At 40.3% G+C, this 25,694-nt stretch overlaps 1 protein-coding gene across 4 annotated transcripts in view; it reads right to left on the reverse strand.

The window, feature by feature from the left end:
- Positions 1-1,390: 1,390 nt before the first annotated feature.
- The window catches only part of flrt1a (fibronectin leucine rich transmembrane protein 1a), a 70,658-nt gene continuing 46,354 nt past the window's right edge, over positions 1,391-25,694 (reverse strand). For all 4 annotated transcript variants that reach the window (XM_039777574.1, XM_039777573.1, XM_039777572.1 and 1 more), the window contains exons 2-3: positions 16,604-16,834; positions 1,391-5,640 (exon numbers count right to left, since the gene is read on the reverse strand). In XM_039777574.1, coding sequence (XP_039633508.1) covers positions 3,509-5,563 — 2,055 coding nt within the window. In that variant the 5' untranslated portion in view covers positions 5,564-5,640; positions 16,604-16,834 and the 3' untranslated portion in view covers positions 1,391-3,508. The remainder of the gene's footprint in view (positions 5,641-16,603; positions 16,835-25,694) is intronic.

The following is a 25,694-nucleotide window of genomic DNA, read 5'->3' on the forward strand; positions in this document are numbered from 1 at the left end:
ATTCAGCTGCTATTCACATTGTGAACAAACTGTTCACAATGCTTTACAACAGCAGTAACATTGTTGATCACAATCCCTAATCTCTCACAGACCTACCACACTCCCATGGGCATAGACAGTGAAAGAAACGGCAGCACATTGCAGTTCTATGGCAATCAAATGTGTGACAGGAATAAATTCAAATTGCATTGAAGAAAAACGTAAAATAAAACAATGGCAGTTTCAATTTTTTGTACCTCAAGTTTATAGTTGGTAGTTCTCCTCTGTCCAACACCTATTTCCACTATTCAGGCCATAGATGTTAGCAATAGGCAAAAAAAACACATCATGATGGGTATACAAAGGCTGCCAATGGATTCAAAATGTCTACTCAATCAATGTTCACGGTTTACAAGCAAAGGAGTTAAATGTGAGGCGTTGTTTCAGTTTCTACAGCTTGCAATGATGTAATTGACAGATGTTTCGCTTTTTGTCATGTACAATAGAAGAGAATATACAGAGGTGAATCTATTTTGCTTGCTTACAGAGTAACTCAACATCCCATAAAAGTCCTGTTTTTGCTGACCAGTGGTTTAAGTTCTCAAATGTACTCCAGGGTGTATCATTACAATGTGACATTGTTGGGTGTTGTTAAAGGTGCAATAGAGCACATTCTGACCAAACAAAGTTACTCTTAAAGGACAACTCCAGCCGATTTTTACCTGAATCTTGATTGCTAGATGTCTCCGAGTACTGTTGATAGGAAAAAGAACTACCAAAATTGGTGCTAGCAAACTGGAGTTGCTGCAGCTAATGGCCAGAGCTCCCAGTTAGCTAAAATGCCAGTTGTGGGGGCATCTTAACAGACACAAAATGCAATTAAAATTTCTGTGCTTCAAGTTGGCCTTATTAAAGTCTCCTGCGATTATATCAACACTGTCGGGGTGGGCCCACTGCTGTTTGTTTATGGTGTTCAGCAGGAGAGAGAGCACTGTGTTTACATTGGCACTTTTTAGAACATGCCCCCACAACTGGCATTTTAGCAAACTGGGAGCTCTGGCCATTAGCTGCAGCAACTTCAGTTTGTTAGCACCAATTTTGGTCATTTTTTTCTCCTATCGACAGTACAGTTTTTTATTAACTGATTTGTACTAATTTGTATTGCAAATGGAACGTTTTCCTTTACAAAATTAGCTAATGGCTGTGTCATAGGTGGATGAAATTCAGAGGTAATAGATGGGTATTCAGCTGATGCACAGGCACAGCCCTTCAACTGAACTGAAACTTCAAGCCAGTTTTTGCATGAAAGTCGGCTTCTTGGGATCAAATTTTATCCCCTTACAAATACCTCTGTGAGTTATAAAAGTATTCTGTTTTCTCAAGCATGAGGTGAAATGACAGGTTGCTGTAATAACAAGATTATAAAACTTTTTATTGATCCCCTCTGAAGATGAATTTATAAAGCAATTTCCACACATATCTCAGGTTTACATCATTTTTTTTATGGCACCATTACTTTCTATAATTTCACCAGAAAAAATATTCATGTGGCTGTGGCCATGGTTTTATTTATACAAATGATGAGGAAGTACGTGTCTTGAATAGACCCACTGTAAAATAGCAATTACACTGTATCAACATTCCCCAAAACAGAATTAGCCGGGCCAGTAAGATGTTTAAGCCAGTGATTTTGGGTGCAAGATAAAATATACATTCCACTGACATATTGTCTGACGATGGTGTTAAACTCTGGCGGACAGAACAGTTAAGGAAGCACAATTGGTTTCCCCTTTGGAAGCAACACAGTGGTAAACAACTGATGGACAATATTAAACCCAAGGGGAGAAGCTGAGTATGACAAACTGATTTATGCTGCGGCAGATCCATCAATTCTTCATCTTTCTCAGTGCCTGGAGATGTTTCTTTAGCCTCTGTCTCACCGTGCTTGTCATTACATTTATCCCTGTTCTCTAAGTGCTAACACATTTACATTTTAAGTGCTGCTCAGTAATAAAAGAGGTGGAATGAGTTGAGGCCTTTTACCATTTCTAAAACAAACATCTCAATGAGGAGTCCCCCCATCTACAAACTCCCCCAACAGTCCATCTTCCCCCCACCCCCCAGCTTGGCCACTGCTCCACAGTGCAGGTCAACAGTGTTGCGGTTTGAGTCTCCTCAGTTTCACTCACAGTTCCCACTCTCATATCAAGGTTCACTCACAAGAGTCTGCCTCAAACAGGTGGCTCCACATTAGTCATTTGTCCAGTCTGGATTCTCTGTGAACGCCGTTGTCGCTTTAAGAATGTGGAGAAAACATTTTGTAACCAATAGTTACCAACTGAAGTCACAGGTTAAGTTCACAGGCACAAAATGGGAAAAGAGGGGTTGAGGTTGTTTGTCTCTACCGTCTCAGTGGACTGACATGCTAGTCTTCGGGTGGGGTCTAATTCCAAATTACATAATATTAACAGTCTCACTCAAGAATTCACTCTGCTGCTTCTAAGAAAACATGAACCTGGAGACAGCCTTCAGGATATTTTCTTCACTTCTTGTATTTTGCTGTTTCGATGAAACAAATCCACTGTCTTCATCAAAGCTGCGTTTCATCAGTAGTGACAAATATGAGGGCAAAAATTGCAATTTTAGCAGAGACATAAACCATCACATAAGGAACAAAATAAATAAACAAAGAGAGCTGTGCAGGATTTGATTACTAAACAAAACAACGGATGAAAATAGCAAAGCATTTTTCAAACACAGCCCAGTCGGTATCTAAGTAAATTATCTACACGCTTGTGCTGCATCTCATCAGATGCAACAATAAAATACAGATCTTAGGTGAATGATCTTGAGAGGTATAACCAAGGCTGGCCAGCCATGATAACATCTTCACCGTGCCAACTACTGAATAAGATAATAACAAGCCTACTTTAAGACAAGTGGTTATTGGGTCGTTTGAAATAGAACAATTCACAGCTTTACAAAGCCCTTTCCTTGGATAGCTGGTAGGGCACATCAATATAGTTGAGGCATTTGGAACAATGACTTGATAAGACTACATACTGTGTATGACCGGTGAGCAGGAAAAGAGTACCAAAAACTGTTATTTCATCATTTCTTAATCCATTTTGAATTGACTGCTGTGGCTCCTGTGTGTAAAAGAGGAACTCAACTTTCACCTAAGCTAACTTTGACCTTTCCATAGTGTATACATTCTTTGCTTACATGTCACACGGAAAGAGCAGAAAAGAAAACATACACAGGCCATTACTAAGATGGTAAAGAACAGTCAGCTGTGCATTTACACCTGGGGCACTGGCTGCTGCTTCCTGCAGTGAACTGTTCCCACATGGTTTCAGTTCCAGTTAATCACATACAGTACTTTCAGTGCAGTGAACAGCAGGTATTTTGGAATGGGAGACCAGAAGAAGAAGGCACAGAGGGGTGCTTCAGAAGTGTCCATGCGAAGGGAAATTGTGCATCTATACAGTTTACCAATAACACTGTGAACAGGATCTGGTACAGTACATCATGTGTAACAGTAGTCTATATCTGGGATTCCTCCTTCTCTATAGCCACGGTTGGTGCCATGTCCTGCATTAGAAACATGGCTGTCACCTTTGTACAGGCCAGTGCCATTGGAGGGGAATATGGTATGAATGATGTAATCCTCTCGTAGGGGTTTTGGCTGCATTGGCTGGCAAGCTGCCAGAGGCATCATCTGTAACCCTGGACTGCGAATCTCCAAGATGGTATTGTCCTTCTTGGTGCCTGACTCAATGTAATCATCATAGGTCTTGTTTTTTCTGGAGCTGCTGCGTGTATAGTGGTCACGGGAGCACAAATGCCCAGTCCTATGTCCATACCAACAGAAGATGCCAAAAATAAGAGCCAAAGATACAATGGCAGTAGCCCCACCAATAATCCCTGCCAGGGGCAGCACTGTCATCTGCTGCGACTCTTCATCCTCCTCCTCCAAAGGGGTGAGGTCAGACGTTTCAGCTTTTGCACACACCAGAGCTTCATCCGAGTCAGCATCTCCAGAAATTGCTCCTTTGCTTTCTGAACTGGCAGCGAGAGGCACCATGCAGATTATGTAGCTGGAGCGTGGTTGGAGGGAGGTAAGCAGGTACTCTCGACGATCGCCCCGGACCAGAGTCTCTGTGATTGATCCCATGGCATTCCCAGTACCCAATCGGAGCCAGCTCAGCCTGAAGGAGGAGCTGGGCTGGGCCACACTCCAGGTAACACGGACGCTGTTGTGAGAGAGGGGCTTCACATTAAGGGCCAGACTCTTCCCTACACCGCTGCTGCTAAGAGTGTAGTCTAAGCCAGAGTCAGGAAGCCCCAGGCCAGGTCGCTTTGAGTGGAGGGTGAAGAGAGAGCCCTGTGGAGGGGTGAGAGTGGTAGAGCTATCAACTCCACCCCCACCCACTCTGTCTCTAGTCCCTGCTGTCCTTACCACCTCACACTCCTCCATCTCGCTGGTCAGGTCTATCAAAGCCATGTCTCGTACCCTGTCAGGTCCATGGCAGGTGAGACCTCTGACAGTGATGGAGTTACCACGGGCATGCAGCCAGTCATACAGCCAACGCAGGTTGCAGCCACAGTGCCAAGGATTGCCTCGCACTAGCAGCTGACCCAGGCTGTCCAGGTCTTTGAACAGTCCCCTAGGCAGGGTGGTCAGGTTGTTTCCTGACAGGTCCAGCCTCAGCAGCCTGCGCATGCCATCCAAGGACCCACGTGGCATATGAGTCAGGGCATTTTCCTGTAGAGACAGGCGCTGCAGATGGGCACTGGGCAGGTTGACAGGTGGGGTCTGGAGGGAGTTACGGACTAGGGACAACTCGGTTAAGTTGGAAAGGCGGGAGAATGTGTCATCGGCAATGCGCTGATTTGCCAAAAGGTTCCCATCCAGGACAAGACATCTTAGTGAGGCGAGGCCTCGGAAGGCGTGGGTTGGGATAGTGGAGATTCGGTTGTCATCTAAACGGAGTTCTTCCAGAGAGGCAGGCAGTCCGGAGGGGATACTGGACAGGTGGTTGCGTGAAAGGAAAAGTAGGCGCAACCGTGGGTTGTCAGCAAAGGCCTGGTCCTCAATGCTGACAGTGGAAATAGAATTGTCGTCCAAGTGGAGCTTCTCTAGCAAGGGCATCCGAGCCAGTGTACTACGAGGAATAGTGCGTATGTTGTTGTCCTGTAAATGCAGTTCACGGACGGATGGTGGCAGGTGCATGGGAAATTCATCCAGTTCATTATCATAGAGGTAGACCACACGGATTGAAAGCTGGCGTTCCAAGGAGGTGGGCAAACCCGGGTTGTTTATCTGGTTGTTCTGAAGGTAGAGGACGGACGCCGAAGGAGGCAGCGACGGGATGGAGCTTAGACCACGATCATTACAGTAGATAAAGTCCTCATCGCACCGGCATACAGATGGGCATATTATGTCCCTGTCTCCTATGTACCCTTGTATCGTGGCTGTAGCAAACTGAAGCATGCCGGCGCGAAGTGTCAAGATAAGGAACAGCAGGAAGAGCCGAGTCCGCAGCTTAGCCACACCTACAGGTGCCATTATGGTGAACATAAGCACTGTCTCTCTTTTCCAGGTCTGTTGTTAATCCTCAAATCGTTGCAGTGAGCTGGAATCCTGTGACCTCCACCCTGAGAGAGAAAGAGAAATTACAGTAAGAACTGATGCACAAATGATGGTCACAGGTGATGAGACAAATAAGGTGATTTCAGTGAAAAGTTTCAGTTCAGCTTCCTACTTTCATTGCCTCATGTCTAAACAATATTAGAGTCGAGGAACATGCTACAATTGAAGAAGAAGAAGATGACATCCCCAGGGGCTAAATTATCATATCTGAACACAATTAATAGTCATATTATCAAGGATCTGTGAGGATTTTCTCTCAGCCTCTCACAACATTCTTCCATCAATTTGGAGTAAAAAAAGAAAGACAACTGCATAGCCAACCATCATTATGTGGAATTAGCAACAGTAATCCAAGATTACAGTCAGTTATAAAACTTTAGTGTGCTCTGTACTCAATGTTTAAAGCAGAGCGAATGTTTAGTCTTAGGAAAAGCAACTCTGGAGTTGACAAATCCAATCGTACATTTAGAATTAAGCCCTGCGCATGAATATGAAGTCTTCACTTCTGAATTATTTAAGAGGTCTTGAGAGGTTCTATAACTCCATTAGGAGTTGCCAGCAGATGGCTGCATTAGCCAGACAGAGCTGAAGATACTTTTCATTATCAAGACGGAACAACATGTTTTAGCTCAAAAGCCATCGTCTTCAAGATCTAAATTCTCATCAGGCAGTCGAGATGGCACTGGGCACTATAAAACTTCTACACAAATCATGTCTTCCTAATGTAGTTGTATCAAAGTAATAAAGTGCAATAAAATAGTAATGGGAATGATTATTCTGCAGCAGAATGCATGATGTGACAGCTAATTAACTATTTTTAGTCACCACAATTGTGTTGTGGGCGTCTACGTGAGCTGTACTCAGAACTTGATTGGCATCACGATTTGTTGTCATTATTGATTAAGCGAGAGATGTCATAACAGTAAGTACATTATTGACAGAGATTTGGAAACTGGTAAATTGCAACAGAGTGACAACTTGAGCCCATCACAGTCTTCAATAACCAGGGCCATTAGTCAAACTGTTAAGGCTCACACAGCAGCAAACATAGTCAGGCTGTAGTATTGATTTCCTCACAAATCCGAGGTGATCTGCCAGAGCCAGTTGGCTCTCATGCATATTACAGGATTCCCAGGAGTGTAAGACGTCAGACAGCATGATAATTAACCAAATGAATGACAACTCTGCTGGGAGTTGACTTTGCTCAATATATATTTGTAAACATTAATCTGTGCTTATTCATTACCAAAATATTGAAAATGAGGAGAGCAAACTTTGTTGACACTGCACTCATTTTCAAGTGTAATGAATCACCGTTTGAAAAAAATAAGCAACACCAAACCCTTCAGCTGTGAATGTTCGGGGATCATTTAAATGGAATAGTAATCACTGTCTATCCTTTGTCAGTTCAAATGTTTTGTAAATTGTTCTCATAAATGTAGGATTGCACTTGCTCTTTATTGAGAGTTGATGTAAGCTCCGACCATCTAATTTACTATTATAAAAGATTTCAATTTGGACTTCAGGGTCTATCTGTCAAACCTATTGAGGCACTTTTAATCTGCCAGTATGCTTCTTCAGCAGTGCTTGCCTGCGTGTTGGATAGGGAAATGGCTTCTGAAACCCACTCCCTCACATTATTCTAAAGGGGGGGGGGGTTCAAATCTGACCTGCTGCCCTTTGCTGCATGTCATCCCCCATCTCTCTCCCCCTTTCCTGTCTATCCACTGTCACTCTATAATAAAGGGAAAAGCCCCCCCCAAAAAAGTGTGTGAACAAATGAATATATGTCTTCATTGTATATCAGGCTTAGGACTTGAGAAAAATAGCTTCAGTAGAAAATAGATGCATAATAGTGCTGTTATTAACAATGTCACCATTTGTCACTGCATTTACTGTCCTTGTTCAAGCCTTACTTTATATTTCTTGTTTCTTGATTTATGTCTGTCCCCATCAGCGAAAACATCTCCCAACTCAGAGCTCGTGGCTATTTTCACTCAATCCTCTTGACACAGTGAAGTGGTGTTGGTGCACTTTAAGTGAAGCCTGAGGAGTAACATCATTTCTGAAATTTTAAAAGCTGGTATTGTTTATACACTCGGTGCAGTTTGATATGGTTGATTTTATGATTAAGAAGGCTATCCACTGTATTCTGTGAATCTTCACAAGGTTTCGGTGTTTGTGTGTGTGTGTGTGTGTGTGTGTGTGTGTGTGTGTGTGTGTGTGTGTGTGTGTGTGTGTGTGTGTGTGTGTGTGTGTGTGTGTGGGGAGTGCTAAAGAATGGAGGACTTTTGAATCCCAGGAGCTTCAGCAGTGAGTCCATTGAGCACTGGAGTATTTGGGTCAGCCCTTTAAAAACAACATAGATGTGGTGTGGGATTGAAGTGGTGCACAGTGCCAAAGAGATTAATAGAGCATATTGAGCTGTGATTCTTTGGATTGCGCTAAGAAGAATGGCAGACATTCATTTTGGGATGTTTTGCCCTATGGTTGCTCATTTTTCTTCCTCTATTAGGAAATGATGTTAAAGCATTAAAAGCACCTGACTGTTCTTTGTGTTTGTTTGTTTGTTTGTGTTTGTGTTTGTGTGTGTCTTTGTGTGTGTGTGTGTGTGTGTGTGTGTGTGTGTGTGTGTGTGTGTGTGTGTGTGTGTGTGTGTGTGTGTGTGTGTGTGTGTGTGTGTTTCCGCTTCGGACATGCTGTGTGTTTGTCTACCCATGCACGATCAAATTGCAAACATTAACCCTTATGGGGAGTCAGTCGCAGTCTACATTACAGTTATCTGTAGAGGGGAGTAAATCGGGGATGTGGGGTAATGTGTTAGCCAGACAGACAGCCGCCTCAGGCAGCGTACAGCACACACGACAACCCCCAATCTAATACTGGAACCCAAGACTGGATCGATTTACATAAAAAAAAAACAGGGATGGAGAGAGAGTGACAGAAAGCAGCTTTGAGCAAGACCTTTGAATCCCATCTCCCCATTAAGACCCCCACAGAGGGATAGAACTGGGAAATCTGGAAAACTGGATTTTGAATGACCGAAGGGGCAGCTGATGTATCAGGAAATCCACTTTACTGATGGCAGGGAAAAGATAATAATGGTCCACAGCTTATCTTACATGCCATGCCCATGGATCGTATTTTAGATTTAAAGATTGGACATGTGGAAAGGATGATGCAAAACATGATGGTTATGGTGATGACAGAAATTACTCGGATCTGAGATAGCAAAAAATATAAGGCAGGCCAGAAAAGCATGGCCTATTTATTTTGGTTAATCGTAGAGATTGTGGGGTTTTATTTGTGTGTGTATGCAATATTTCTTGAAATACTCTAGCTAAGAGACCATGTCTTTGTAATAATGTACTATAATCTTCATGCTATTAAAATATGGAGATAAAAAAGAATGGACTTTAATCCCCAAAAGAAACAAACAAGGCGCAAATGTGCAAACTGAAATATTTTCCTTTCCACAGTTTGCTTCTTTCACATATGCAAAATCATGATCTTCATTGTCATTTTTATGTAAAATAAACAGACATTACAGTTCAAGTGTTTTGAATAAAGCCATCTGTATTCATCGCCTCACATATCACATTCATCCCTGCGTTTGTAGCTCAAAATAATTTAAAATCATGAATTATTTGATGTGCCAAGCACTACAATCCTTTTGTATCTCTTATTATCGTCTGTTCTTTGAAAACACGCCATGTGAATATGCTATAGAGGCAGACTGAATAACATGTTAAAGGCTGCACCAATTTCCTGGCATGAAGGAGTGATTGGATTTGTACTCAGCAGTTTCTCATCTGAACTGCTGACACAAAGACCCAGTGTATGTTAAAAGATTTGTGAACATGAATATTGTGAAAATAAGTTGTCTTCTTTGAGTCATATAGTCTATATTAACACTCAAGTGAAAAATACCTGTATTTTCTGTTGTGTTGAGATGGATTAAGTAAAGAAAACTCCACCAAGAGCCTAAATTATTCAATTACATGTACAAACAAACCAATGATTAAATTCCATTCCTAATAAATTACATATTGCACATGAACAATCAGATCTAGAGTCAAGATATTTAACTAAAACCAGGCCAAATCTTTCAACACACACATTTGACTGTAAGATTATCATAATGCAAAGCACTTGAGACTCAAAGAGACTCTGTATGTGTGTACTTGATTGCCATATAAATATGAAATAATAAGCATACGTATAAATAAATAAATAACAGAACCAATCCTCTCAAATGAACTTCCAAAAATATGTTTTGCTTAATAATCGTCCAATTTAAAGAAAAAAAATAATAACGTTGAGTAATCCAACAAACAATTCTTCAAACAGTCTATTGGTCAGTCCACCACTTTAGTTGAGAAATATCTCAACATCTGCAAGGTCACAATTTGAATTTGTCCAATATGTTGATTTATGACCAAATTACCTGCAAAGCGACATTCTCATCAGCCTCTGTTTTTTGTTTAGTGCTAATTAGCATATGTTAGCATGCTCACACACTGACCTATGACAAACATGGTAAACATTATACCTGCCTCATCTCAATAAACAGATATCTGCATATGAATGCAGAATTTGGATTTTGGTATTGGAAGCGTTATTGTTTCCGTTTGTAGTCTGAGTAGGATTGATCAATCACGTTTAAGAATAACAATACAAATCAATATTGACCCAACAAATTAACCGTTAATATTGTGTACTTTACTCAGTATTGCTTTAAAACAATGCTATAGCAAAGTACTAGAGATAGTACAGCAGCAATAGAGTGCTTCACATAATTCACAGTCAGGGATGTACTTTGTACCTTCATCTTGGGGATTTTTGTTTGCTGGTGGGTATGGAGCTCACATGACCCTGAAGTGACTTGAAATATGGAGCTAGAGCACGATAACATGTTTTATCTTTACAGCACTATAATATGTTTTGGCGTGGCATCAGTCTAATTCCCTGTCCTTCCCACTGCAGCTGCTGCTGTCTCTGAATTCTTTTGGCTCAGTGTTTCTCAGTGACAGCCAGATTACAGGTAAATCCTTTCAGCATTAACAAAAGGACCGCAGCTCCTTGCAGCAATATGCTCCTGCATTGTGTCAATTTTTTTTGGGGGGGTTCCAATTTGAATTTGTCCAATATGTTGATTTATGACCAAATTACCTGCAAAGCGACACTCTCATCAGCCTCTGCTGTACTTTTTGTTTAGTGCTAATTAGCCTATGGTAGCATGCTCACACACTGACCTATGACAAACATGGTAAACATTATACCTGCCTCATCTCAATAAACAGATATCTGCATATGAATGCAGAATCTGGATTTTGGTATCGGAAGCGTTACGGTTTCCATTTGTAGTCCGAGTAGGATTGATCAATCACGTTTGAGCGGGCATTGGTTACATGCAGGGACATAGTCTGTGTGAAGAGCAAAAGAGAGGGAATGCATTGGCTGAAATGCAATCTCCGAAACCATCGACTATCGTCTGACGATCGCCTATCAACTCCAACTCCATTCTTGCGTCTCAAGTTGCTAATCAGGACCAGGCAAACGAAAGAGGAAGTCTTTGCCTTGATACTCACTGACTACAGTGGAACCCCCGAAATATTAGCCGCTGCCCCCAGAGGTTAAATCGTCGTCAGAGTGATAGCCGTTGGGTTCCAAGATCGATACCTGCTAATCATCAGCATGTAAATATATAGAATATAATAATATATTTAAAAAATCGATTTCTTGCTTTAGTGCTACTTTCTTATTGTTTTGTTCTATTCATTTTCTTTATGTGTGTGTGTGTGTGTGTCTGCATTTCATGTGCAATCCTGTATTGCATAATGACAATAAACCTGAACCTTCAACTTTGAAACTTAAAAATTGCCCTTCTGATTTCAAATTACTTTAATATTCTCAGGCAAGTTTTCCCTCCCTTTCTTCGCTAATTAGGGGAAAAAAACAACTGGCCTACACGGCTCTGGATTTCATCTATGAAGCAATTTAAAAATAAAGGTCTTGATATTTAGAGGGAGATTTTCTGTTGTGCCACACTGGTGGATGAGGCAGTGAGATAGGACGAGCTTGGCAGACTAGCCGGCAAATAAACCCTAGATGAGTCAGTCTGTGTCAGTGGTCATAATACAGTCTTTGATCAATGCCTCACTGGCTTCTCAAATCATTTGCTCTGTTCGTAATGTTGCTGGTTTTTCCAGTAATGCTGCTGCTGCATCAAATAGAGCAAACAGTTTATTCTCAAGAAGAGTCTTCCCCGTTTTGAGAAAACATACTTGATCATTTTTAATGGGCCTTATAAAGGGAAATGTATCATCTGCCTTTAAGTGAGGGAGTCAGGCTGCGGTCGTCACGCTTCAGCTAGGACTCTAGATTGGATAGTCTTTTTATTTGTGAGAAAGGGAGAGAGGGAGGTTGGTTAGCTAAATTGGTTAAATTTCAATTCAACCCTGACAAGTTTCAATATAAATACAGGGCTGTGGGAGGCCCAGGCTGCTGAGTCACATGACAAGGCTGTGCTTTCAGGGTGAAAATTAATCCACATCAGAAAAAAAACAACAGGAAGAAGACAACATTAATGAAAAAGCTCTCTGTATCGGACACCTTTACAGGGCTGTCAGGTATACTGGAGGTCCAACGCCTGTAAGCCACCTGACCACTGCTCACTTCACTGCTGCTTACCCGCCCTGTCGTAGTAACACAGCGGACTTTCACACATCATCAACATTAGCAGCAGCTGTGAGGCTACTTTTAAACATTGCACAACTGCATCTTTCATCTTTTTATTTGTTTTCAATGTAATTTATTTATGTATTTTATATACTTATTTTTTTGTGGCTGTTCTTGTTCAACGTGTAATCAGATGTTACAGTAGCCCTTTAATTTATTTATGTATTTATTAAAAAATAAAGTTAACATTTGTTTTCAAATCAAATTGATTTTTTGGGGGGGATTCACGTCAGGTCTGTATTTTTGTTGTATTGAATCTGAATATAAGTCGACAAGTCCACATTAAAAGGGAAGCTAACATACTTTGCACTTTTTCTATTTGAATAAGCAGACAGTGGTATTTGGTTTGCATTAATGTCCTGACTTCAGTTTCTGGCAGGCAGCTGTTGCAGAGTTGTCGTTGTACTCACAATGACCAATATAGAAATGTGTGTTTGTGTCAACATCATAATGGCTTTTTGTTCCAGGAAAAGTGAAAATTTAATTAAGCCTTTCATATCCAGATTTTCAAAGTAAAGTTTTCATTACATAGTTTGTCATAGTTGTTTGGAAAGCAGTGACAAGTTGATTTTTACACTTAAAAAATTGCCCAATTTGTATGTATCTTCTAATCAAAATTCTTAAACAATTTCTTAAAGCTACGTGATCCGTGTCAAGATTGATGTTTATTGTTTGCATTGTTTATATTTGATGTATGTGTTTATGCTATTTAATTTTTTCTATTTTTTTAAAGTCACAAATATTGATCCCAGTATAGACCTCAAAAATCCAGTATGGGTTGGGCTATAGTGCGTTAAAGGGGTAATGGTGTAGCTACAGCAGCTATCTGTGTAGGCTCCAAAGTTACTCCTCTTCAAAGAAAGGGAACTACACATCAGGGCTGGAAGCTACAGAGATACCATGTGGAGACCGCAAGGACTGTGATTGGCTGCTTATGTTTTCTCCTGCAAGTTTGTGATTATTGGGAGTGACAATAACATTAAGAAAGATTTTTTTTTTTTTAAAGGCTCAGAATTCTGCTGCTTTTCAGAACATGTAGCAAAGCTATTTCCACTGCCTTTTGAGTATAACTTTTGCTTTGCTTCTCAGGTTTCTCTTTGCTGTACAGTGTACTGAAAATATTCTGCCAACCTAATATTATATATAGACTGTGATACAGGCATCGGATTGTTCTTTATGTAATAATCTATGTTTTTTGTGTCTGTCCCTATTCAAATAAACAACAAATAAATAAATATTGTTTTTTTTTATACTGTGACTGTGCATGGATACATCCCAAATCCACCAAAATAAAAAAAGTACAAGCAGAGTGTATCACATGTTGGTGCCATGAGCTCAGCCTGCTGCTCCCAATCTACTCACATCGCTGTCAGCTACTTGGGTCTTCATATTCTAATATACACCCTCTGACATTACACATCAAATCCCACACTGTACTTCCCATAATCCAAACATGTTTGTGCACTTCTTCGTACACACAACCTGGACATCTGAGGGCTCAATTTCAGTCTGCATTGATTGAACAATCTACGTGCCTGCTTTTGTAATAGAAGAAACAGATTTTTCTCCTCACTCTCCCTGCAACAGTTTTGCCACTTATGTGTGGCTTTTGGGAACGATGTGGCGGCCGACTGGGACCCAGTTTTCTTTTGCTTCATCATCACACCTCGCTTTACGATCACATCTTCCTTTCTCTTTTGTCTGGCCTGACACCTGTTTGTGTTACATTTAAAAATATCAATGCTTTGTCGACTGTCGTTTTCATCTGTCCATTTGCAATTTTGTTCTTTTTTTGGCTTATTCTATTCCATAGCATTCAATCTGTCGCAGCTTCTCTCTCTCTTTTTCCCTCTATATAACTCTCTTTATGCAACATCTGCTTAATCCCATTTTTTTATCGTCCCAACAAAAATCTAAAGGTAAACAAATACTTGCTTTTCCTTGAACTGACTGAAACGACAAATGTTGGCAAATACCATCCTGTTAAAATCCACTTTTGTCTCATAAAATCTTGTCCGTCTGCAGCAGTGCAACTTTGCAAAATTCTTAACAGAGCCATTAATTGTAATTGAATAAATGTGAGGAAACGTTTGTGAGTTGGAATTGTACCTATAATGCGTAGTATCTGTCTTCCCCATGAGGAATTAAGTAATGACAACCCCCCCACACACACACACACACACACACACACGCACACAAACACAGTTGCTAGTAACCAAGGAGGACACGGCAGATTAAAAAAAAAACATGACTGACTCTTCAGAAGAGGTAATTATGTTCACTCGAGTTTCTGCGTGCAAAAGTCACCGAACAACACAATCTTCTGAACACAGTCATACTGAGAAACATAGAGAGAGTTGTGTGGAGCTGATTCATTTTATATATATATTCATTATTATTATTATTATTATTATTATTATAATTAATTAGCTTTTTATCAACTTATTTGGCAATGGCTTGAATGTGACGTACGTCCATTAATATCAAAAAGGTCACTAAAGCTATAAAAGCACTAGTGTATGTATGCAGGCTTTTGCTTGTTTGTTTGGAGCTGTATACACTTTTCTTTTACCATGTGAGAAATCACAGTAGATAAATAGATACAGGCCGCCTCCGGGGCTCAGAAAAAATCCTTGGCTATGACTTCTCGGTGTGTGTGGGTTTCTCCTACTTGAAACATCAGCTGTGGGAGGGTTCGGATCTTAAGCAAAAAGTTGCTTTGAATCCCGAGACGCCTCGCACAGTCGTTCAGAACTCTTCACTCTCTTATGACTTGAAATGATCTCACTTTCACCGCTGAAATCTGGTCAGACTGGCCCAAACTGAACATATTATATTTTTGTTGATTTAGAAGGTGCGTCTATGAAAATTGTTATTATTCAATGTAATCTCACCTTTCAATTAGAATCATGGCTTATATTTGAAACCAGTAACGCAGGAGGAAAAAAGAAAAGTAAAATCCTGCCGCTGTGAACCAATATGTGCTGGCTTTGGAAGTGAAAAACAAATTGAGGCAGTCATGGAGTTAGTATATTTCATTAATGGGTGCTGGCTTTTAGAGCAACCTTTACTGATACTGTGTTTGGCCTCCTGCCCAAAAGTAGAAAATGAGGGGATAATCAAGCTTTATTGCCCACTGTTTAACTGTTGATAAGTGTTTGTTTGTTTAATGGCTTCATTTATCTCTTATAATTACTGCCGCCATTTGAAAAGGAGGTGTACTGTACAGTCGAGATGCTCCTCTGGCTTTGTTTCTGTTTGCCATAGCTTTAAGGTGTCATTACTTTCAACTTCTCTACGTGAACCAGAGTGGATTTCTTTCATAAAAATGCTAAAATGATGAAAGAACTGCTGGTACAGAGACAGTTTCCTTACTTTCAAGCAGCAATCATGTTGCATTTTGAAGCGATTCAGTTGCAGGCTAATGCTTTAGAAATGTTGATCCTTATACAAAGGCCCGATGCGTTAGATTCACAGTAGATGGGGTTGATATAGCCCGAGTTCATTCGTTTGAGTCACAAACTTCCATTTCTCTGAAAAATAATTACTCGCCTATCTTTGAAAACCCCAGAAGGTTGTTAGACAACACTTGGCATTGTCTGAAGGTACCAGAATAAAAAAAGACTGAAAACATATCCTGTTTGCTGTATAAACGTTTTTTTTTTAATTTAATTTGTTTTTTTTACTTGTTGCCCTACATCCTTGTTACTTTTGTAAAAAAAACAAAAAAAACAAGCCAAATATTATTATTTAATTGTGTATGAAAATGTAAAATATTAGAAAGAAATTTTGAATTATGGTCCAAATTGTAGCAAGTAGATATTTAATTTCTAGCTACCATCTTGTTTGGATTGGGGAAAAGAGACAGAACTCGGGGAATAGTTTTATCATGCAGTGGACAGAGGGGTCTTTGGAAGCTCTATGAAATTATCTAAAGAACACTGTTATTTGTTGTTAAGTACCTGGAGACCTTTGACAAACCCAAAAGGGTGATTATTTTCAGAGAAACAGATGGTTAGCACGGTGACTATAATGTAATGTTAATATGTGGGGCTATATAGTTAAAATAGAGTAAGGAGATGTACAATACAGGTCAGTGATACATTCTAATACTGATTTAAATTCAGAAGAAAATACTTTATGGTTTGATTACATAGTAAAAGCTATAAACTATAAAGTAATAACTATTTCAAATGCATTGAAATGAATAAGTGAAAACGTGCTTACTTTTTGAAGTGGGGCTGCGAGGGAAGGAGGTGCTGCAGCACCATTTGCACTATTCTTCCCAACACGATTCCTTCAGAGTCTCCAAACTGTATCTTCTCCGAATTTTGTCGACATGTAGTCCTTAAACTCTGGTGCGCCTTCTCACTTTTTTCAGGAAGAACTCTTACTTCTGTGTTTTTATGTTCAGCTTCGGTGTCGATCAGCTGTCACCACGGGCTTTAGATCAGTTCTCTGTGGAGAAACAGAGTGACAGAAAAATCGTAAGGAAACACAACTGACCATCAATGCCAATCAAAATGTCAAGATGTTACATTTTCTGATGAAACTGTAATGGCATTACAGATCCTTCTGCATGACTGCCACGTGTTGTTACTGTAGGTCATTCTGTATACAGTCCTCCAGTTTCCATCTTTATTACTTTTCTTAATCTAGTCTTGGTTAGAGGATTAAATGATTTATTCTTCATTTACCAAACTGTCATTACATTTATTCCAAATAAATCAGATGTGCATTTGTAATGACTGTGACTCTGTTTAATCAAAATAACTTCTAAAAAGGAAGAAATCTGACTGAACTTGCTGTGTAAGTGGTTTAAATGCAAATTATAAAAGTATCAAGTCAGCAAACTTTAAAAACCCACTACTTTCCCCTTGATTTTACATCAAATGTAATGTTGTGCTCTTTTACGGTAAGCTGATGATTGCATCGCCATGATAGTCATAAGGTTGCTGAATAAACTAAGATCAAAAAACTGTTAAAAGAATGATATGAATTTCAGCTTAAATATGTTGACGTAGAAGACTTCCACCAAGGCAACCAAAGTTTTGTCTCTCTCACACTTCCCCTTTGCAGATTTTGTCACATACTTGGAAAAGAAAATGGCTAATGACATCGGAGCTCCCAACTATAAACCACCACCAACCATCTCTCTTGTTTTTCCAGACGAGGCCTTGAAACTCTGCCAGCAGCCCCCTCCACCCTGATCTCACTGTCTTTCCTTCACATCGACTGTGTTGTGACACGAGACAGCACGCCGTCTTCCTTCGAGTCGGTTCAGCTTAACTGCTCTTGTCATGAAACCAAACCTTATCTGATCAGACATCTAAAGCTACTAAGCAGGATTGAACATGCTGCCTCCAATGAGCTCTGTAAAATTATTTTCCAACAAACAAACTTACAAGGACACTTGTTGGAGCGTTTCAACAAAGTATCTGCAGAAGTTATTCACGTAGATCAGGGGTTTTCAAAGCCTGACACTGTGGGGCCCCCCACTGCGCCCTGCACCAGTAAAAGTATTAAAAAAAAAACTGGCTATTACCAGTTCCTTTTTTGCAATGTTCCAATGAACGTACCGACAGCTATTACTGGATTACTTTGATGCTGAAGAAAACTTCGGCAATTTCGGCTAGTTCTGAAGTTATAAGGAGCGTAATTTCTACTTTGATTTCTAAGCAGATATATGGACAATTATTTGCAATGGACATTGGAGACAATCATATCCTCTGAAAAGTGTAAGCCACACTGAATCTTGAAATGTGTGTAACGTGTGTCTGCGTTCGGATTTATATGAGTTATGACTCAGAGAACAAGTGCCATTTTTTTTTACACTAATTGCGACAACCGGGTGCTAAGAGTTGTGAAGCTTCTTAATAGCCTCCCTGGGCTGTGTGTGAAAACCACTGCTGTGGCTTCAACTGTTGATTGTGTTGGTGATTGGGCCAAATCAGCGCTCAAACTACAATAACTAACTTCCTGTTGTTGTACCTACACCTGTCCCTTGCATGTCAAACAGTATCTTCTCATTATGTCTCTCCCTCTGTTCAAATCTCCCACTCCAAAACCTCTAAAAGGGGAAAAGATGTAGATGACAATCAGTACTTGGGAGTTAGAAATGTAATCTTGCCACTAAACTGGAACTAAAACAATGGCAGAAGCTGCCAAATATCTATGTGCTGGGCAGACAGTGCACCTTGATTTAATTCCAGTATACCACCCGTTATACGGTTGGGTTGTGATTAAAAGATCTTCCATGCCAGGTGTCAGCAGGGACGTCATTAGGCCTATTTTAGGCGGGCTGAAGCTACCCCAAAATGTTCCTAAGCCCCCCTAAATAATAAGAACAACAATAACAATTTGATTTATCCTCATTGATATTTAGACGCAGAAAAAAATTGCCGAAAAGTCAGAAGTTAGACAGAAGTACAAAGAGTGATTACACGTAGGAAGACTGATTACACGTAGTGATACAGAGTGAAATTGTAAGTTGTTTTAATGACCTGCTTACCTTTAGCTACGTTTTCTTGAGGTAAAGGAAAGGGGATATTTTGGTTTGCTATGGAAAACTATAATCTAGCTGGAGTGAACGAGGGAAATACAAGAAATTATTAACTTAGCAAGCTAATCACAACTCTTTATTCATTGCCAATAATATCTCTATAGTAAGCATATTCTAAAACAATATCAATCCCCATAGAATGTTGTTGTCAAGGTCTAAGGATCGTTTTGTAACAATATGCATTTGTTGGCAGGCCTAGGCACTATGCATAGCCGTAACTAAATTATTTCATTATATTTATTATATATGCTAGCTATATTCTAACCAATTTAACTTTCTGCATTCATTGGCTGTGATAAATTAAATAAATATGTAGATGTTGCCTAAATGTAGGCTAGGCTAAAGATGAGCACATGCCCACAGATACACATGTGAAAATAAAATGAAAGCAATCCTACATACAGTATATACAGTAATCATTACTCCAAATCTTTTATTCCTTCCGCCATCAGGTTATCGTATTTAGACAGTAGCCACTTTAAATAGGATCTGTATTAATATCTTACATGATAAAGTATGCAGTGATGCCTATTTTTTTTCTTTTTCTTGTACTGCTATTTGTCATATTTGTTTAACTTACCAACTTATTAGTCTGTTTTTGGACATTTTGGATGTTGTTTCATGTGACCAATATGCATTTCAAAGTCATGAAATTAGCATCAGGGTTTTGTTTTATCTTAAAGGATAAGACAGAAGGAACAGGGTAGAAATGGAAGAAGAGGATATGTCTGTCACTTTTGACTTGTCAACATATTGGTTTATTGACTGGTGGTTGACATAAGTGTAGCTCTAATACAGTAACGAAAGATGTGAGTGCAAAGATTTTGCAAACGCAAGTTACAAATACCCTGGGGGCTAAGCCCCCCCCCTGTCTTTCAATCCTAGTGACGTCCCTGGGTGTCAGTGCAGCATACTGAGTGCAATCAAAGTGACACACAGGGGCAACACGAGGGCCTGGTTAGCATGGTACTTATGTTAAACTTAGATCCGAGAAAAGAGCAACTTTATACACCTGTGACATGGGGCTGTGCAATTAATCAAAATTTTAATTGCGATTACGATTTTGTCTCCTAACGATCACAAAAACAGAGTAATCGAGAAAAACAATTATTTTTGCACATTACGTTTTGCAAGTAAACTCTTATTATGTATTGTGTTCTGAATGGGGAAAAAAAGTCAAACGGTAAAAGCATTAAGGGAAATTTCCCTGTTCAAGGTGTTTTCACTGTTAATTTGTTTCACCTTTTCACTGTTTTTTTCAGTTCAATAAATGCAACATCTTTCCAAAAGACAATGAGTAATTGTGTTAAATAATGGTGAGTTGAATATTGACCTAAATAATCGTGATTGTGATTTTTTTCCATAATCGTGCAGCCCTGCTATGACAGCTAGAAACAAACACATCTAAGAAAAGCAACATTTTTATTATATGAATAATTGCCGTAACTCACTATGGCCATCAGAGAAGCAACTCTAGTTTGTTGTTACTAAGTGAACTCAGGGGCATAATGTTGGGAGAGACAGCCGAAGCAGAGATTGTGCAGTAGGTATCATGAAAAGGGGCCGCGTCTTCCTCTCCGAGGAGGTCCAACAGGGCCAAACTGTCTTCTTTCACTACACTAAACTCCTTGGCACTGTCACCAAATCCCATAATTCCTTCTATCATTGCCATGACACTCATCTGACCTTTTGATTCACAGCTCTGACAAACAGGTTGGGTTGCATATCTCCAATTTTCCAGCTGAAATCTCCAATTGGATTTCTGCCAAACACCTCTTGATTGCCCTTGACAAGACTGAGCCGCTGTTCCCCTCTTAGAAATCCCGCCCTTAACAAGAGCCGTCAATCACAGTGACACCGGCACAGTCGCTCCTTCCCAGACTGACGTTTAGTTTGATCTTAGACAGCCAACTGCTACAGCTGCTATTGCAGAGTTGCTGTTGTGAAAAATCTGCTGACTCAGGCGCAGTTGCTTGTGCAAACACTCTTTGTCTCCCATCTGGACTGCTGCAGCTCTGATCTGGCTCAGCAACCTGAAAATAACTGCAAGAAGACAGTTAAAACTAAACCTCAAAATGTACTTGGGCTTGTTTCCTATTACTGTAACAAAAAGTGGTGATATAGTGTATGCAGGTCTGATTTGAGATACTTCAAATTGTTAAGCGCCAGTCCTCACAGTCTTTAATGTAGTGTAAACATATTGCCACTACATTATCCTTCTCAAACGTTGAAGCTTTGGATTAATATTTCCCAAATGAGGAATCAAAAGCTAGAAAACAGCAAATTTCTAAAAATCCAATTAAAAGGCATCTGTGCAAGTTTGCAGTATTTCCTGCCAGTTTATCCTCCATTTTGTTCTTTAAGTCAAAATGACTGGATAATTATAGTGGGGAAACAGCATAGTGCCATTTTGGGAAATATGTTTATTTGCCTGTCTGTACGGTAAATATGAAGTTACACCCAGGGGCCAGTTAGCTTAGCTTAACAAAGGCTGAAAGCAGGGGGAAACAAACCTCTAAAGTTCATAACACACTGTATCTTGTTTGCTTCATCCATAAACGTGTAAAGAAGACAGTTTTATCGGTGTTGCCAAGTGTATTTTTAACTTCAAACTGAGCTGTTTGCCCTGTTTCCAGTCTTGTGAGACTCTCTTGTCTTTGCGTTAAAGGTGCTGTAGGTAGGATTGTGAAGATCCAGGACTTAGCCAAAACATTTTAACATCAACGACTTCTCAGTCCTTCCCTCCTTTCTGCTAAAGCCCAAAACGTTAGACAGCCCCCTTGCCATGATTGGTGCATCTGAACAGGGAGTGGTGGATTTTTGCAAATCGCACTACAGGCTGTCACATGAACAGAAATGTAAAAAGGACATTTTGGAAGGAAGGAGTAGGCTTTGGAGTGATTTCTTGCAGCTTGAAAAAACATGTCCAGACTCGTTGTACAGACAGGCTGGAACTGTGCCACCTGCACAAACACAGTAATTCACCATGTTGTAACTACCACACACCATACGTCCTTTACGTGACTTGATTTCTGCCCTTAGATCTTGTAAGTACAACATACATTACTTTTCAAATGATTATTTCTATGAAATGTATATAGTATAGATTCAACCTGCAAGTTGCTCTTTAACACACAACATGAAATTTATAACAATCTGCTCATATTATTTTCAGACAGAATGCAAACCGTCATATCTCCCAAAACATGAACTATTAATGAAAGTCATAATCTGTACGTCATGCTGTGGAAACATCTGATGATGACTAATCGTATAGTGATCATTTTTGCCTACAAAATATCAGGTGTCCATGTTGAGGATCAGGCTTTGTTACATATCTCTGTTGCTATAGTGAATCCTTTAGTTACGGTTTCCTTTTGGATGTCAATAAAAGATTATAATAAAAGAATGTGTGTGTACACACACACACACACACACACACACACACACACACATTATCCTCACACACAGATACCCTGCGATGTGATCAGACTTTCAACGCAGCTGCACATAATGTCTATTCAGTGACAGGGAGGTGGCGGAGGGCAGCATAGACTGGGATGACAAAGATGACAGATAATTGAGACAAAGCCCACTAAGTGAGATGATTTCACATGGACAGTTAGCGCGGACCTTTCTTTATCATTGTGCCGAAAGTTGTACTCGCTCATTCCTATTCAGTGCTTTGTGGTTTCACTTTTTCCTCTGAGGCTCATCTCAATGACAACTGAAAGAGCATTCTCTCTTCCCTCGTTAACTGAGCAGTGCATCAGTCCTAATAAGAAAGCTTTTACACGGTTAATTAACAGACACTGTAATGCAGTATGTAATGCTCAATATACTCATCTCATTCTCCCTCTCGTCTTAAATTTCATTCAGAATTAATCTGCCGGACTCTTCTTTTTTTCCCCTATTATGTGGACTTATGTGGATGTCTACATCTACGCTGTGCTTATGTCCAATTTGATCCTGCTGGCTCCATTTTGAGCCTTTCCAATACTTTCCTCTTCCTCTGTGCTCTCTGGTCGTCCATTTCTTTTCATTCTCAGCCTTGATGTTGCTAACTCAGGGCAGAGCAGAGGGGAGAAAATGGAGAGGAGAAAAACAAATGGACATAGGAAAATAAATGAGGTGTTCGGGAGAGATATTAAGATGATAAAATGTTGGAAATAGGGGGCAGCATTCACCACAACACAAATATTGGCAGGGACCGCGCTGCAAGGACCTGCCAGTGAAACTAATGTAAACATGGAGGGAATATAGAGTGGAGAGGAAAAGAGAGTGGGATAGTGTTGAAGTGAAAGCAGATGAGTAAATAGACCAACCGCAAGTAAAGGACAAGGAGGAAAAAGACGAAGAAGAGGTGTGGACGTCGGGAGAAGGAAACAAACACTACAGAGAGGGGGGGCGAACTGAGGTTGCTGTTTTAAAAAGGTCCACATTTGAACATTAATTAAAAGTTATCCACTGATGAATTACTCTGTGATGAATTGTTTCCCTTACCATAAAAACGGTGTATGCATCCCAGAGGGATAGAGCCCGGCCACTAAATCTGTCATCCATGTTTTTTCATGCTCTCTGCTTTTGACAGTAATGAGCCAGGCCAGCATGATTGGCTGTTCAGCGGCTGATTAAAAGTAGTTTCCTCTAATACATGGATTTACTTTGACATTTCTTTCGCAGGAAATCTAATGGCTTCATAACAGTGGTGAAAGTTATAATCATTTTCAATAGCAATTCCTCTCTCAGTTGTTTTGATTAATACATTAATCGTTTCGTTGTTAAAATGTGAAAGAAATGTGAATAAATGCCCATTACAGGTCCAAGAACCCATGGCGATGTATTAAAGCGGCTATGGCCTGTATTTTTATATTCAGAATTACAATCAATGTGAAGACAAAGTGACAATGTGAAATGGGTTGCTTGTTGTGAATTTGCTCCCTTGGCTTTACAGAGCTTTATAGAGAGTTTCAGCAGCATTGTTAAGCTGTTCGTCCCACAACTTTACTGTTTTGGTTCACACTCACCGCTCTCAAAGTGTGGTTTTTGGCCGCAGCAGGCAGCTGTTTACATCCAAAAAATTCTGATAAACCCACTGTTCACTACCTGCTCAGAACCAAACAGCAGACAGACACAGTTAGCAGCTACCTAGTCTCGCATCGCATTCCTCCACAGCGCTGCGGAGGAGGGTCTGGCTAGTCCACACAGCATTCCGAGATGGGAGAAAAACGTGCTCTGGTTTTGGGGCATTTCTTTAAACCAATTACAATCGTCATGGGTGGCGCTAAGCCCCGGACACAATGACAGCGCCTCTGCAAAATAGCCTCGAGAAGGAACTTGTTTTGGTGGAACGTGTACGTTCAAAAGTTGTTTTAGTTGCACAGAACAGAAAACTCAGGTTGAATAGTCAGCTAGCTGTCTGGATTTACCCTGCAGGGATCTGAGCAGCAGTTAACCATAGTCCTCATAAATCGAGTTCAGAATTCCAACACAAAGAAAGCGGAAGGTGAGGGACATCCGACGGTATTTCTGGCGGCACCTGAACAATCCCGGAAGTGAACCCTCATCGTTATAGACTAGCAGCTACCTGGTGAACAAACAGTAGTGGAGCATTAAGCAGCTCAAGAGACAGATATTTCTCTGAGGAGACCAAAAAAGGAGCGAAAAGATAGCGATTATTGGACTTATAGGTGGCCAGAAACACAACTTCAAATGAACGATACTGATCCGACTAACCAGTCCAAAACCCAAGCATGTTTAGTCCTTTTTGAGAAGATGGTGCCAATTAAACTTTGGCTTTTTTACTTTGTAAATGACTTTCAATGATTAATTGGCTATCACAATTGTTTCAGATGAATCTTCTGTCAACTGACTAGAGCTGCAACAATTAGTCGATCGATCGTCAGAGCAACTAATAATTGAAAAATAGTTTTTTTGAAAACAATCCTTAGTTGCAGTCCTACAAATAAACTAATCAACAATATTGTCTTTTTTTCTCTCGACATGCATTTAAAGCAAAGTCATAGAATAACTGAAGTAAGTATAAATCAAATTGTATTGACAGCGATACTGTACATTTCCCTCCTGTAAAAGGCCTTGTCATCCAAACATGTGAGTTGCATCTCACCATTTATGAATTTCAATACACCTCGCGTTAGGACAGGAGGACACTCGGAAATGCACAAGGCAAGACAATCGTGCATGTTGCAAACGTGCACAAGCAAGCCGCATCGAGGCTGTTATGTGACGCCAAGTGGTAGACAAATTGCAGAGTTGCAGACCGAAATGGTTCATGGCCTCGGCTGAGTCTGATAAATTCTGCCCGCTGAGCTCCACTAATCACTGCAGCCTGTCACAGACACGCCCCTCTTCCCCAGAGAGCCGGCGATCACGCTCCTGATCTCAGGGCAGCCACTGGCCGAGCCCTTATAACACACACCTAACGGACAAACTCATGCTGCCTACTCCACACACACACACTCAGACGTGCGCTCTCTATGCATGACTTCACTGATTGTCCAACGTATCACAATCAAAATACAGTTTGAGTTCTCTTTGCTTCTCTCGCTGGTAACAGCCCCGTGTGTTTTTTGGGACTCGCCAGAAATTGCACAGTACAGCACAAAAATGTCCATATGTATCATTTTTAATTGTTTCCCTATTCCACCCCCATCTCACACATACACACAAACACTCGGCACGCTCGTTTGCAAGCTGTACCAGTGTAATTGATGCAATGACTGGAAATAAACAGGC

This window comes from Perca fluviatilis, chromosome 16 (assembly GCF_010015445.1).
Source record: "Perca fluviatilis chromosome 16, GENO_Pfluv_1.0, whole genome shotgun sequence".
Taxonomy (NCBI): Eukaryota; Metazoa; Chordata; class Actinopteri; order Perciformes; family Percidae; genus Perca; species Perca fluviatilis.